This window comes from Nelumbo lutea, chromosome 5 (assembly GCF_056320005.1).
Source record: "Nelumbo lutea isolate HS-2025 chromosome 5, American lotus-T2T, whole genome shotgun sequence".
NCBI lineage: Eukaryota > Viridiplantae > Streptophyta > Magnoliopsida > Proteales > Nelumbonaceae > Nelumbo > Nelumbo lutea.
In genome coordinates, this window is record NC_142688.1 from 13,402,822 (window position 1) to 13,418,645 (window position 15,824).

The 15,824-nt window shown below is 36.9% G+C and overlaps 2 protein-coding genes across 4 annotated transcripts; both read left to right on the forward strand.

Moving 5' to 3' along the window:
• Window positions 1-628: 628 nt before the first annotated feature.
• On the forward strand, window positions 629-2,744 carry LOC148850447 (uncharacterized protein At1g24485-like). Its single transcript, XM_088946717.1, has 4 exons — window positions 629-813; window positions 942-1,229; window positions 2,347-2,488; window positions 2,612-2,744. Exons 1-3 carry the CDS (start codon window positions 735-737, stop codon window positions 2,457-2,459), a joined length of 480 nt encoding a protein of 159 aa, XP_088802843.1. The 5' UTR covers window positions 629-734; the 3' UTR covers window positions 2,460-2,488; window positions 2,612-2,744.
• On the forward strand, window positions 2,619-4,320 carry LOC148850448 (uncharacterized). 3 transcript variants are annotated; one of them, XM_088946720.1, is made up of 6 exons: window positions 2,619-2,746; window positions 3,197-3,265; window positions 3,369-3,440; window positions 3,569-3,640; window positions 3,743-3,907; window positions 3,997-4,320. In XM_088946720.1, exons 1-5 carry the CDS (start codon window positions 2,658-2,660, stop codon window positions 3,900-3,902), a joined length of 462 nt encoding a protein of 153 aa, XP_088802846.1. In that variant the 5' UTR covers window positions 2,619-2,657; the 3' UTR covers window positions 3,903-3,907; window positions 3,997-4,320. The 3 variants fall into 3 exon arrangements, with proteins under 3 accessions (XP_088802846.1, XP_088802845.1, XP_088802844.1); XM_088946719.1 differs by lacking the exon at window positions 2,619-2,746 and adding an exon at window positions 2,824-3,048; XM_088946718.1 differs by lacking the exon at window positions 2,619-2,746 and adding an exon at window positions 2,827-3,048 and having other exon boundaries at window positions 3,994-4,320.
• The last annotated feature ends 11,504 nt before the right edge of the window (window positions 4,321-15,824 follow it).

Genomic DNA, 15,824 nt, shown 5'->3' on the forward strand with positions numbered 1-15,824 from the left:
ACCACGAAAGGGGGTTTTGCTGTTCAATCCATCATAGAAATCTTAGCTCCCGTATAATTGGGGTAAATGTCAAATCGGAATTGGTGTCAACTTATGAACGGGAATGGAATGGGGCTATTTTAAATTTTGAAATTCAAAATTTTGAGGTGGAGTACAATCAACTTATTCCTAATAGAGTAAATATTGAAATATTGACCATTCCACACCAAATGGCATCCAATGAAATATTGACCATTCCACACCAAATGGTATCCCAAAAAAAAATTCATGATTACAATAAACAATATCAATTCACTAAAATACTTTGATGTGCTAATGCTGAATAAAACTATATTTCATTTCAACAACTAGGTGATTAGGTTTTTGTCCGCCAAGTCAATTACAGAAAGGTCAAAGTCAACGGAAGTTTTAGTAATTGTAAGAAAAGTCGAGGGTAATTCAAGGATTTTAAATTCCCCGCCCCGGCCCCCTTTTTCTTTTTAATTGAAGTTGAGTGAGGGAATTAGGCGTCAAGCTGTTGACATTTCAACCCATTTATTGTAGTTTCGTGGCAAACTCATGACCAGAGTATGACCCGTTCTTCCTCAAGACTCAGAAGGCAGAACGGAGTCAGCGAATGGCACTTCGCTTAGCTTCAGTACCCGTATGACTATATTGCCGTGTTAACAGCTCTCAAAAAAAAAAAAAAAAAAACTCGAATTCCAATCTATCTCTCTTCTTTCCATTTGCTTACGATGATGGCACATCTTTCGTTTCGTGTTTTGGTAATTGCAGGGGCTCTCTTATTGGGTTTATCCGTATCAGCAGTCGCCGGTAAGTTATTATGATTTATAGACCCCTCTCCTCTAAGTTTATAACTATTAATTTGCAGTTTTCTTTTCTTTTATGGTTGCTTCTGAACCTTCTGATATTTACTTCTCCATGTAATCTAACTTTGATAGTGTTCGTGAGCATAGACTGCGGCTCCTCCGAATCTTATGTTGATGATAACAACATCAGGTGGGTTGGAGACGATGCCTACATTAAAACCGTGGAAAATGCGGATTCGGTGCGGTTGCGTGAGTACAGAACTCTCAGGGTTTTCTCGGACAAGAGGAACTGTTATTCCATTGACGTACCCAAAGGGGAGCGTGTCATTGTTCGCGCAAATTTTCATTACGGGAATTATGACGGAAAATCATCTTCGCCAGTTTTCATTACGGGAATTGTATCTCCTGCGGACATAGACAGTAAGGCCGAACCACATAAATCCTTTGTTAATAGTAAAAAACAGGTTGAAATTTGGTTTTACATCTTCACGTGATTAATAGCAATAGGATACTAATAATAGTCGACTATTAGGAACAAGGACCAGCAAAACTCACCCAAAACCCGAACTATATATAATATTATCAACAGGTTAATTATAATTGGGTACGTCGGATCAGAACCGATTGTCCCAAGAATCAATCGGTTCGACTCAGTCTAAAATTTAGATCTATCGGGTTTAGTTCAGTGGATTCTGCTTTTCGAGGTGAACCCCACACAGATAAGTTTTATTTGGAGAAAAATTTAAAGAGCCCAAATTGACTGTAACCGGTCAGTCATTGGCTGTCCACTTCAGCCTCTTAGAATAGCTTATCCGGAGTGCTTGAGAGCAGCTGAATAGCTTAGCTGGATCTTTAATTAATCCCTCCCAAATAGACCCTGAGCATCCTTCCAAACACTGCACTTGGACACAGACATGAGCCTTTTATTACGTCAGCTTGGAAAAGAAAGCATATTCCACTTTAGGGGCGCAACTTGGACAGCCTTTCCAGGTAGGTTAAAAGGCAACCCTATGATATACATTTGTGTCTCCAACTGATGCTATCTCAGTTCATTGGTTTTCTGGTTATTTGTAGTGGAGACCTCATACCTGGGATCAAACCCCACTCCTATCTGGGCTCAAGCTTGCCTAGACCCAAATCCAATCCTTTTGAAGAAACTTAACAAATTGGGCTTGGGTTAAAGCTTACACTCGGCCCAGGACTTGCACCGTAGCTTAATTCAAATCATGACGCTTTATGCGCCCATCACTCGCGTGCTACGCTTGTGTCCGTCGTCAATTAGGCTATATTTGGTTTGCAGTAAAAGGTAGGGAAAAGAAAAACCTCCCCAATCTGTTAAACCGCATTGACTACCCTAAATTCATCTGGGAATGGGATCTCATTATTAAATTATAGTTCAACTGAGCTCTACATCAATTTATACTTCGCTGAACTGCTTCAGCTCAACTCCTCTCAGAAGCGATCCTTCAACGTTTACACCAACAATGTGCTTCTCTCCCAGCAGCCCATAATCCCACCTTATCTATCTGCTCTCCAGGTTTTCGTCAACATAAACGTTTCCTCTGCCACAGTGCTCTCTCTGTCCCGTACCCGCGATTCAACTCTGCCACCATTAATCAATGCAATGGAGCTCTTCGAAAAAAATGTTGAATTAACTGATGGAACCTTTGACACAGACGGTGGGTCCCTTTCTCTCTCTCTCTCCCTGTTCTTCAATTTATGAGATGCAATAGGAATCCCATTATGAGATTAAGCGAGTCATCAACTAAATATAACTGCTGTTTTTTCTTTCGTGATTGCAGTAAAAGCGCTAGCGCTGTTGCAGAGTGCCTTTTCCAAGCTCCAAGAATGGAGGGGAGTGACCCCTGTCTACCGGAATCGTTTACTTGGGATTGGGTAGAATGTAGCAACGACAAGATGCCTCGAATATCAAAACTGTAAATCTTCACTCTACACAAACTCTAACGTGAAATCCTTACTGCTACTGTCATTGCTGCTAGTATTAGGCGACAGTAATTGCCTATCGAATTATGTTTAGGAGAATCTGAATCATTTTTGGGGGGGCATTTGCAAAAGCCCCGATATGTTCCTCTCTATGTATTCAATTCGTGGTTAAGTTTCAGCCACAAGGCTATTGATAAATGTCCCAAGTAAGCCCCTTTTATAATATGGAATTGGAATCCTCTCCAGCTCTCCTGTTACCAGCTACCGCTACCGCTACCAAAAGGATTCTGTTTTGGTAGGGTGACTGATTTGGGTCCAAAATACTATTTGTAAATTCAGGCAACCAGACCAAGTGACATGGATTTGGGTCCAAAACATTATTTGAAACCTCTGTTTGTCTGTTTGTAATTTGCTTTTGATTTCTGAAATGTGAATTGTCACAGGCTTCTTGGTAACCATGGACTTCAAGGCCCTCTTCCAGACTTTAGTGCCATGGATGCTCTTCAAGTAATGTAAGTCTAGTTAAATAGCAAAGAACTATTAAGAGTATAAATAACTGGAACAGAAAAGTTTATTTTCTTTGATCTAATTCGCTCCCCTTTGTACCTTTTGCAGAGACTTGAGCAATAACAAATTAAGTGGAGAAATTCCTGATTTCCTTGGAAATTTTCCACATTTGACACTGTTGTAAGTATATACACAGAAGGGCAAGCTTCCTCTGTACATATATTTTTATGGGTTAATTTTCCCTTGCAAGTCCAAATTCAGAGATAGATTTATTTTCTGATCTATTATTCTGACCTTTTTTGTGAAAGGAACTTGACAAATAACAAATTTAGTGGATGGTTACCTTCGTCGCTCGGAGGAAATAGCACAATACAGCTTTAGTAAGTGAATTGCCAGTATTGCTAGCCATTGTTGTCGTCGATATCCTCATAATTATCTTTTTATTGTTGTAAATTGACTTTCATTTTATGCCTCTGTTGTAGTACTTCAGGCAATTCAGATTTATGTGAGTTGGGGAAGTCATGTTCAAGTCCACAGAATAATACTAGTCCTATTCCAAACAGTGGGCAGGGAATAAAGAGTGAAAATTTGCTCCTAATCCTTGGAATCATATTTCCAATTTTCTTCATGGTTTATGCTTAAAGAAGGTCAGCAATTCTACTTTCACAGAATGTTTTTTTAAAAGAAACTCATATCACAGTTACTGAAATGAAAACTTGATCCCCTCCCCCAGCAGGTCTAATAAGGAGGATGAGTCAGTCAAAACACTTTCTGCAGGAGGCACCAGCAAAGCTTCTATAAGGAGGTGATTAACATGTATTTGGCATGGGCTTTAATGGGGTTCAACAGAAGAGACTATCTTCAGATAGTCATTATGTTGTAGAAATACAAGGGGGATCGAGCTTAGATTAAAACCCAGCTTTCATAGGATTTTGTTTATAGGTGACTCTGTTTTTTATAATTTGTTTTTGTTGAATCATTTCACTAGTCTGTAAGGATAAGGAAACACTCATTTATACAGAAGCACGAATAAAGTGAAAATCCTCATTCCAATCAAAAACTCGAAATAGAAGTAGAGAGCTTACCGAGTTGACTCAGAATGATGTGAACATTAATTAATGCCTAGATTATTTTGGATCCACCACATTGATGTATCATATTACATTTCTAATCTGAGATATGAGTGGTAAGTGTCAAATAGGCCCTATGATACAGACAATGGTTACCCAAAGCATTGCACTACATTGATCTGGTTGTCAATTGGTTTGCACGAGATCTAAACATTGAATTATTTGGTCATCTTAGTAGTTGTGAAAACCCAAGTGTTGATCAGGACAATCCATTCTCATCAATGCATCAACACCTAACTTTGATCTACTCTCATGTTAGTTCAGGTTAGATGTGAGGTTGGTAAGTCTTCATTGTCATTCACAAGGAGATGTTCTCACTGTGCAGCTGCGGTTTTATGTGCACACGGATGTGACCAGCGTTTTGTGGTCAGCAGATCTGCACTTTCTAGGGGCTTCTTTGAGATGCCTAAAAGGAAGTCTTAGACAATTCAGATAATTTTCCTAGCCTTAGAAAGATCCCTGTATTAAAAGAGCCATGAGGTTCCTCCTCTTGACTGTCTTCTGTCCACATCTTTTTTTTTTTTTATTCTGTTAATATTTCAACCCAGATTTCACTTCCTTAATCTAAACTGTCTAAAACTCTAAATTGAATGCTTTCTTTTGTAAACTTCATCTATACCATACTTTTCTTTCCCCCTAATCTCTTACCTGCACAAATTTGGAACAGAAGAGAGAAAACACCATACAAACCTTTCAATTGTTCGCCTTCATCTTTCAACAGTGAACCGGGGCCAGTTCTGGTTTTAAGGTCCGTTTTGCAAATGATTTGGGCCCTGTTTAGCTTGTTAGGTTAATAGGCTTTGATAAGCCTGATATTAATATTTCTTGATAATGCTCATACTTCGAAATTGTTTGGGCTTGTTTTTTTCGAGCGTTGATTCTAGCCAAACACAATAGCCTATAATTGTTTGAGTATGTTTCACATGTTTATGGTGTTATAATATTTTACAACTTAGCCCAACCATAGTTATTAAAAGGATGGAACTAGGAGCAGCCTGTTATTATATGTCTGAGCCCAGTCCAGACTCCTGCTTTTCTATTGCATTTGTTAAAAAGATTTAGCTGGTGTTCAACCTTGAATATCACAAAGTCAGAAACCGTATGTATAGCAATGACATTTTCTGCCAGCATAAACTCTGCACACACTATGAAAGCATGGGAATTCAGGCGCCAATGGGAACATCTTCCCATGAATTTGACATGCATGTACAGGAGATATTCCCAATGTGTGGTGGGCTCATTTAAACATCTCTTCATTTGATTTGCTCTGTTTGTTTGCAGTGCAATTTAATTTGTACAAATGAATAAATTGCAAAGTTTGGTTTATTTTTGTTTTGAAATTTATACTGTTTTGCTTCAGGTTCTATTTTACTCCCTTTACACTGCAAGCAAACAAAACAAAGTAAAATTTATTACAAAGTTAAATCAAACTTCAGGCTCAACTCATTTGCACTCCTATACTTCCCACAAATTTTAGTGCAAACAACCAAAGTTCACTAAATTAACTACAAATTTTGCACCCAATTCAGATTTATATGGCTTTTTTTGTAGCTACGCATCTCACCCTTAACTGAGATTCATAGCTATAAATCACCCAAAATTGATGTAAAATCTAAAATCTGCACCACCTGCCTCCTAACTTCATTCTCCATCATATAAAATAAGGATCACTATCCATTTTTACTCCTTTCAAACAAACAGGCTTCCTCTTATTTTTTTATTCTCCGGTATAAATAAGACAGTAAAGCAGAATTTGCACTGAGCTAGCTCTATTGGACCCCCATAAATTTGCACTGCAAACAAATAGGTCCATAATAAATTGGCAAGCTCCGCTCACCCAACCAAACCCTTCTGCTTGGACCACCATGAAACCAATCTATGCATGTGTTAGTAGGAATCTTCCACTTGATCCAATCAATTAGCAAAATGCCTAGTAATTTAGCTACTAAAACTCCGTGAGACATACATGGAAGAAAATAGAAAAGATAGAACAAAAATATTAATTAAGTTAAATAATACAAAATTATATATATATATATATATGAAAATTACAAAATTAATTACAAAGTACTACATTCAATTATACACACAATTCTCACTCATATATGTAGCATATATTTGCTCATATGCTGTTTGATAGAGTTGCCAGAGGTATTTGCCTCTTATTCAAATTGGAAAAGCTCTGGGGCGTAAACAATATTCAGGGTTGTTGATGTTTGATCTGTGGCATTTGTTTCCGACGGAAAGACAGGAATTAAACATCAAAAACTAGATTAAATTTCTTTAAATTATGTGTTCCAGAAGAAGAAGAAGAGATTTATTAGCTACTCGTATATTTCACAATTCATGGGCGTTCATATCTCTATCTTCTATCTACAAATCTCTCATGCACAAATGCCATCAAATAACAGCTGGGAAAGGCGGATCAAAACACAACCTCAGTGATATCAACGGCACTACAACATAGCCATAGATTGATGACGATAGTCTATATTCCCGTCGCCGTCGCCGTCGCCGATCTCTTGATGAACTCTATACAGTCTGCAACGGCTTCGCTGTGATGCGGGTCGTGCGAGTAATGAGCCCGAGGTGCACTGGCTGCTGCTGGTGCGCTTTGCTGTGTGGATTTATTGGAGAGGGAAGACAGCATGATCAAACGCAAGACGGCTCCACGAAATCGCTCCAACAATGAAATGGGCGACAGCGGCCGTTTGCTGCTGCTTTTGTTGTTGCTGCGTCGACTACTGAATCTAGGCATGCAGACCGAACTCTTCACCATTCTCCTTTTTTCTTCCATCTTCCTCGATTGGAGTTGTACGATGGAGTACTGAGCTAGCTGCTAGTTGTGGGTTGGGCTCCTCCTCTATCTCCTTAAGTAGGAAGAATCTAAGACCAGTACTACTCCGTAAACCTTAGCTTGTGCTTATAATAATAATATATTGCCTGCTGGGTCGGGACTTGATTCTACAAATGTTCATGACTCAATCCGGATTGACCCAACCCAGCCCGACCAAAAAAACTGCAGCTTGGATCAATAATGTTTTGGGGGGTGTGGACCTGCCCCGACCGAACTGCAGAAACATCTTGAATTAATAAACCGAAAACACAGAGAGAGAGAGAGAGAGAGAGAGAGAGAGAGAGGGAGAGAGAGAATCAATCCTTGGTCAACTCATTACATCTTCTTCGTCTCCTTAGAAAAGGATTCTGAAAGCATTAAGGGTTTGGACTCATATCGAATGACTGAAATAAAGACAGTAATTAACGTCATCGATTAATCCAACTTGTCATTACTAGTAATTACTCAGTTTTCAATTTAATTTTGCAGCTGGGCTTCACAAGGGTGTTCTCTGAACTAAAACTGTGACATGATCAGAGAGAGACACTAGTACCATTATATATTTATATATATAGGCCGATTAAGCCACTATAGCCATTAATGAGCAAGCGTAGTTGGACGGTAGCGATGCATGTTTGGTCAATTTGTCTCGACTGATAATATAAGAATCACATGCTTACATGTGCATGGTTATAAGCTATTAATGCATTCAGGCCTTCACCATACCTGTATTCAATTCGACCGACCAACCAACCGAAAAAAAACCGTTATTTACTCTCAGTTGAACGTCGAGCATTTCACTCTTATTTAGTTTACTGCTTACGTCTTATTTAGAGAGAGAAACAGACAAACAGACACAGAGTCACAGAGAGAGAGATCACTGAGAAAGAAGGGTGGCAAATAGGTAGACAATGATACAAGAGAGAGAGAGAGACAGAGAGACAGAGAGAAAGCGAGCAATCCGGGGGTTAGTAAGATTGGTGGCACATAGCTTGACAGAGATACGTCGTGTAGGTGAATCTCCACTGCGCGCTCGATTTAAATTTGCTGTCCTGTTTGTGGATCAATTTATTATGTGCAGTCTCAAATGAGAGTCTCGTGTTGTCTCAAAAAAGGATGAAATGGGCGGCACTCTGCCCATCGAGGTTAGACGGTCTCACCATCAGTCATCACTCACTAAGGAGATAACAGATTGCAGTATAGCAAAACGATCTATGGCTGATATTATATTTAGAACTTGGGAGATACTTTGGAGGGAGGGTTTTTGCCCATCAGATCAGAATCCACTCAACACGAATGACAGAGACCCAAGTCTGCTAATCAATTGAAGGAAGGGCTTAGGGGGCCCTTGTCGCGTTGCAAATGTTCTCTTTACATGTGATAGTACATTATTGCAGCATCTAATTACATGAGATGTCACAATTGCAGTTGGCAACTTGCTAGCTACAAGGCCCAGTATTAGTGCCACCCATTGGCCCATGACTTGTGACTTGAATCTATGTCGCCCAGTTTTGATAATTGGCCTACACATATATTAACAACCTCACCTAAAGCATGCATTGTGGCTTTTGATTTTATGTTAAATATTTACATGTGCACGTATTAAATACCATGCTGAGTCACGTCTATACTATAGTTATTCTAGTGATGATAGCTGAAGCATTTCTTTTTCCAATTGAATCAAATGCTTTTAGGTAGAGATTTTGATCCTTTCTTAGATAATCTCTTGTGATTAGAGATGGCAATTTTCTCCATCTCTTACAGGGATTCAACTTCCCCAACTCAATGGGGTTAGAAGTGGTGATTGAGGTCAATGCCCTGTCCCAATCCTGATTATATATATATAATGTTATTTATATTAAAATATTAAATTTATTATTATATTATTTATAATTTATAATTTTATTTATTTTAAGTAAATTTGTTTTAAAAAACACTATTATTTAAAAAAATTCAAGAATTTGAATCCCCGTCAGGGATTGAGGATGAAGGATAAATTTTATCTCTGATATGGATTAGGGACGGGAATGGGGTTAATTTCAGAATCGGGATCAGAGACAAGGAATATGATCCCCGCCCGGTTGCCATTTCTACTTGTGATTCGGTGATAGAACTTCATATCAAGTAAAATTAACAGGGCTTTTTACACCAATGATATCGCACCATCTGATGTTCCACGAACTGATGATCTCAAAAGCATGACCTGCCACCACAGTTGGAATCGGAATAGCCCCATTCGTTCCACCCATTCCGATTCCGATTCCAAACCCATATTCATTCCTTCAAACCAAACGGAGCCTAAAATTCGTAAGCACAACGATTGATCTTCATATTAAGAAATTTTTTCTATTAATATAAGGAACTTACCATGGGACCTCCTTCACAACCTTTGGGTCATTGAAGATTTGAGCAGCCCTATATCACTTGCTTGCTGGTATGGGCTCCTCTAGTGTCAAATCATAACAATGGGACATGCAGATATTTGTTTCTATGCTACTTCTGGAGGATGTAAGAATTTCTTTTCAAACTATTACTTCACTTTCAAATGGCACTTGTGATCTAAAAATACCCAATACAGTATCTTTTGTTTTAGTTTCATCTCATCCTATTGTTCAAGTAGGCAACATTGAGATGTCTTTAGGGAAAAAAAAAACCACAATGAAATAAACTACTCTACTGAAAGAATTTTGATTTAGAATTACAAAATAGAAGGAATAATCCATAGAAGCCATTAATTGATAAAAAAATAATGGAAGCCATTAAGACTAATCAATCCACAATTATCTAAACAAAAAGCAAATTACTACCTACTATAATAAATCAACCACAATTAACTTGATAGAAAGGACACAAACCAATCAATGACCAAATGGCTATATAAAAGAATGGGAAGAGGTATATATGCAATGTTAAATTCTACTTTACTAAATTTTGACGCCTTTATCCCTCTGAATTTTGACCAAGCATGTGTAAATATATGCACATTCACATATTTGGGTGCACATGACACTGAATTTGTTTAATTGCGTTAGGGAGTAGTGCATGGGTATGACAACTTGTATTTAAGTGATGACCACATGCATGCATTATTTTTCCATAGTTGGTTTCTTATTTCATGTTCAAAATATGAAAAAAAAAATATAACTTTTGTGGAGCTAATCAAATATACAAATTAGTAGAAATTAAAAAAGATTCTTCTAAAGGAATTATATAATTTAAGTGACCTAGGATATTAATAATGAACCAACAATCATAAAATCAACTAAACTAAATAAAAGAAAAAAAGACTGATTAAATCATATTAATTATAATGGAAAACAGATTAAATAAATGTGAAGTAACCTATTGGATCCTATAAATAAGCATTAAAGGAAATATCCACATTAATGGAATAAAAGAAAAAATAAATAAAATACAGGCAAAAGAGATCTTTCTAGCCTTTCAACCCGAAGCAAGACAATATCATGTAGTCAATTAAAAAATAATATAATATAAATTTGAATGTTGAAACATCAATTCATACTATGTTTCACAAAATAAGATATTATAGTCTCATAAAATCCACAAACTCAAATAAAATAAACTCTAAGTAATCAATTCAAAGTGTTGAAGTCAAAATTTTCCTAAAATCAACATACTCAAATAGATAATATTAATTTAAAACGAAAGACCAATTTAAACAATAACCATTTAGGTTCATCCCTTGTTTTACAAAATAGAAGGCTGCAATCCCCTAAAATTTATAAAGTCAAATAATATAAATTTCAAAGTAAGCCTTAGTAGCAAAATGATAGATTATATCAATGAAGAATATATCTCAAAATCCTATCCTTTAAGTAACTTTCCCTATAATACTACTATTCCTTTAATCTACTTATATACCACCATCGTCCTTGGATTAATAACCACAATTGGCTCTATAGTTAAGTCACGTTTAACAATCACAATGGAGGGGGCTACCCTCCATTGTGTAGCCCCATAGAGCAAAAAATGATCAACAAAACTTGTAAAACGTAGACCACATAGGAGATTGAAATATGTTCCAAAACTTGTAACATTCTATTTTTATGATATTCCAGTGGATGGAAATTATCAGGTGCCATTTGGTTAATAAAAGTAGATTTTTCCAAAACTTGGAGGATTGATATTTGGGACTAGATCTTTGAAGTAAATAGTTCTATTTTACCACATTGGTAGTCAATGGAAAAATGTCTATGGAGCAATCAAGCAAACGCATGGAGTACGTTTTAGTAACCACCCAACCTACACCTCATCTAGATTTTTCAATTAGTAAATCGAACAAATGCATTATTTAACATATAGAGTTTGTCTTTTAAAAAGAATGCTATCATAATCGAAGGAAAATGTCTTGCATTCAAACCATACTTGTTCAAAAAAAGAAAAAACATGCATTACTAAGTTTAATGGGATAGCTTCTACAACTTCCTTTATTTTCAGAGAAAAATTATAATTAAAATTAAAAATACATTAGATAGAATACTTAACTTGCTAGATTAACCCTTGTGTTATTGGAATGTCAGAACCATGTTAATGGCATCTTATTTGTCCTATCTGACCGGAAATCATTCGACTATGCCTTCCGATAAAACCGATTTTGATGAGAAAGAAACAAAACCAATTGACTTGGCTTAATCAACCCTTTCATTATCATCGAAGATCAAACTTAAAGTAGAAGAACACTTTGCATTACATTAACAAGTGTCCAAAAGAAAATTTTGTATTTCTCATGTTCACCTATTCTGCTGCCATTTTGACACGTATAAACTCACTTTTTTCTCACTGTGTTTTGATATTTTGATAAAGGGTAAAAATGGATATTTCTTTTGATAATAAGGGTAAAAGTAAAAATAAGAAATCAGGATATTTTTACCAAAAACAATGAATCATTCTCATTTTTATTAATGAGGTAATGGAAAACCGTCTCTACAGAAAGCGGAACTGAAAGTATTACACGTAATTATACCAAGTGAATCATGTCTCGTGAAAGTAAAACGAAGAGAAGACTACAATATCAACGAAAAATCATTACACAGTAGGAGTTGCATTAATTTGCTAAAAGCATTATATATTTATATTAACCTGCGACAAATTCCGAAGATCTCCAGATCCACGGATCAAGAGAAGTTTCTTGGTATTATGTTCTCCTCCATCAATTCCAGAATCCACAAAAGAGAGACTTCCATCGATATTTAATAGTGAAAATTCTCCATAGTATCTTGTAATTTAGGCTGAGTGTCAATTTAGTACCCAAAATTTAAAACGTGACAATTTATTATCTAAACTTTTGAAATGTGACAAGTTAGTATGGACCGTCAGTTATGTATATCACGTGATCTCATGTGTGATTTAATACTTTTTAAAATATCAAAATTACCCTTAAAAATAAAATACATTGCTCATCGTCTTCTTTCTCAAAAAAATGAATCAGAGCCCAAGCCAAACTCTCAACAGTCCAGACCAATGAAAACACAAGAACCAGGGTTCGTCGCTGGCCACCATCATGGCCAGCAGGAGGGGTGTTGTTCTCAGTTCACCACGTAGCTGCCACCATGGCCCACTCAACGCTCCTGATCAAGAGAGAGAAAGAAAACTGCGGCGAGGCGGAACAGGAACTGTGGAAGAGGAAAGAGAAAAAAGGGCGCTCGTTGCCCATGAAATGGAACAAAGGAACACTTGGATGAGGCGGAAGAGAACGCAGAGGAGGAAGAAGATGGAGGTCCGGTAGAGTTGTCCATCTTCTTCCGCCTTGATGCATGAACACAACTCCAAGGAAGCAGGACATCAAGGTGTTAAGTTGTCCTACACTTGTATCGGTTGTGTTCAGTTGTCCTACACTTGATGCATGATGTCAAGGAAGCAGGACAAGAAGGCAGCTGAAAGGGCTTGCAGTTGACGAAGAAGAAAACTCTCTGTAATGAACCGCCCCTCGGGACATCAAGGCGCTTCGTCAGAACCACCCCTCAGTTGACGCAGTTAGTCAAACGCAAGCCATTAGAAATACAAACTGCAGTTTTCTTCTTGACACAGTCAAACGCCCCTCAGTTGATGTCCTGAGCTTTATTCTTCGTCAGAACCTGAGTTTTCTATTTGTATTTCTAATGGCTTGCTGTTTGACTATTTGTATTCTAATGAACCGCCCCCATAGCCCATAGCCCACAAAGAAAGCTCAGGACATCAAAGCAACATTTCTCAGTTTGACTATTTGTATTTATAATGATTCCATAGCCCACGTAGAAAACTCTCTGTTTTCATTTCTCTGTAACTCAGAGGAGCATACTAAACGAGTGCAGGAAATCTAGTCTTGGTTTGGTTAATGGGAAGTTGGGGTCGTTGTTGTTTTATTAACAGAAGATTGATAAAGAAAATTAGATGATACTTGAAGGGTATTTATGTCTTTTTCCATTATATTTAACGGCTGGTTAATAGCAGGTAATAGATTCTCGCATTTCAAAAGTTCGAGTACTAGAATGTCACGTTTTAAAGTTCGGATACTAAATTGGCACTCAGCCTAAAGTATAGGGTACCTATCGGGAATTTTCTCTATTTAATATTGTGAAATATAGGTTGTGTTTAGTACAATTGATGTTTTTACCTCAAATTTTGATTGATCAATATATTTGATTTCTCTCCTCATGTGAAAGATGAATTGTTGTTCTTAGTCTCGCAATATGATGGCTTTGCAGATCCACGGCCTTAAAACCTCGCAACCCTGCAGAATGGTAGCCCCACAACCTCGTGGGATAAGGGGTGTCAATTGGATTGGATTTGGTCCAATCTGATCCAATCCAATGTGAGACCATTATAAATGGACCAGGTCCAATCTAATCCAATGAATGTTTTGGAACAATTTAAACCGGTCCAATTCAATTTCGGGACTATCCAATCTGTTCAAGTTCATTTTGATTTAGATTGATTTCAACTCAAACCTGGTCCATTGACACATATATTCTTATCTTGTATCAATAGATCAGATATTGGCTTAATCCAACCCAATCCGATACAAATTTGTTACGGATGGACCAAGTCCAATCCAACCCAATAAATATTTTGGACCGAATTGGTCCAATCCAATATGTCTCGTTTGTCCGCCCAATCCGTCCATTATTGATTTTAGATTGGACGGGGTCCAACCCAAAACCGGTCAATTAACACCTTTACGTGGGATGGTAACTTCCACAGCCCCTCAAATGATAAGGCTACGACTTGGGTTGGGTTGGCCTAAACCCAATCCTAACCCAACTCGAAAAAAGTTGGGCCAGGTCGGGTTGATGCTCGGGTTAGGATTATGGTTGAAATTCATGAACCCGACTTTACTTCGGATTGGGTTAGGATTGACCCCTTAGGCAACCCGATCCGACTCTATAGTACATGTCATATATAAATATATGTTATATGTAATATATAACATACATTGATTTGTTTAGATGCATGATATTTTTATAACCCCCACCACATAGTATCATGTATTTCTTTTAAAATAATCACTTCACTTAATCCTAATGAGAAAGACTAAAATCTTAATAACATTATTTTATGTCTTTTGAAAATTTTTTTCTTCATCTCTTCTTTATTGTCTTTTGACCATAAAAAAACCTATCATAAGTCATAACTCATAATAAACTATAGTCATGTGTAACACTTGTTTTTTCTAAATTTTGTACTAAAATAACAAAAAAAAAAAAAAACGTCAACAAACAAATACTAATGAAACATAGGATTAATATATGTAGTAAAAGTTGAGTTAAGTTCTAAAATCGAGAAATTCTATGAAGTTTTAAGAGATGGGAAGACAGTTGGATTGGGTTGAATTAGAGTTGAAGGAATTTAGTTAGAATTAAGGTTGGATTAGGTTAATCGGGTTGAGTTAAGATTAGAGTTGGGGGGTTAGAACTTAGGGTTGAACTAGGTTTGGCCTCAACCTGACCTAACCCGGCTCGACTTGCAGCCATATCAGAAGACGGTCTCATCCCTTTGTCTTCACAAATAACCAAGCTTTTCCTCCTAACCTTGTTATCTTCTTTGGGCCTGCCTTTTGGTATTCCGTAAGCCCGTGACTCTTGATTTTTCGAGGACCTCACAACTCTTCAATGATTGAAGCATTGGAAGATATATAGACTGTCACCCTACTCCTGTCCTCCATTTATTTATATTTCTCATTCTTTTAGAACAGGTTGTATCAACTATTTAGAATTGTTTTGAGACAACTATTTAGCCTCTGCAACAGAAAAGAAGAATAGTTCATCTTCTTGCTACATTATCCTCTATTAGAGATCAAAGAGTCTGTAATTCCATCGCACCATTGAAAGAGATAATTGAAGTTTCCCCAACTAGTGTCATTTGTTTTTTTCCTTTCAAGTTTAAAAGGGTTTTCTATGTTAAAATTTTTTTTGTATATATGCTTATTTTTCTCCAACTCATTCGTTTTTTCATCTATCTTTTCCATTTCATTTGTTTTCTATTCGCTTGGAATCACTTGCTCTCTTAAAACACAACACAATTTGATGAGAAACATAAATTATCACATTGGGAGTCACTTCTATCAATCCAAAATGTTTCAAATTGTCACATCTTACGAAT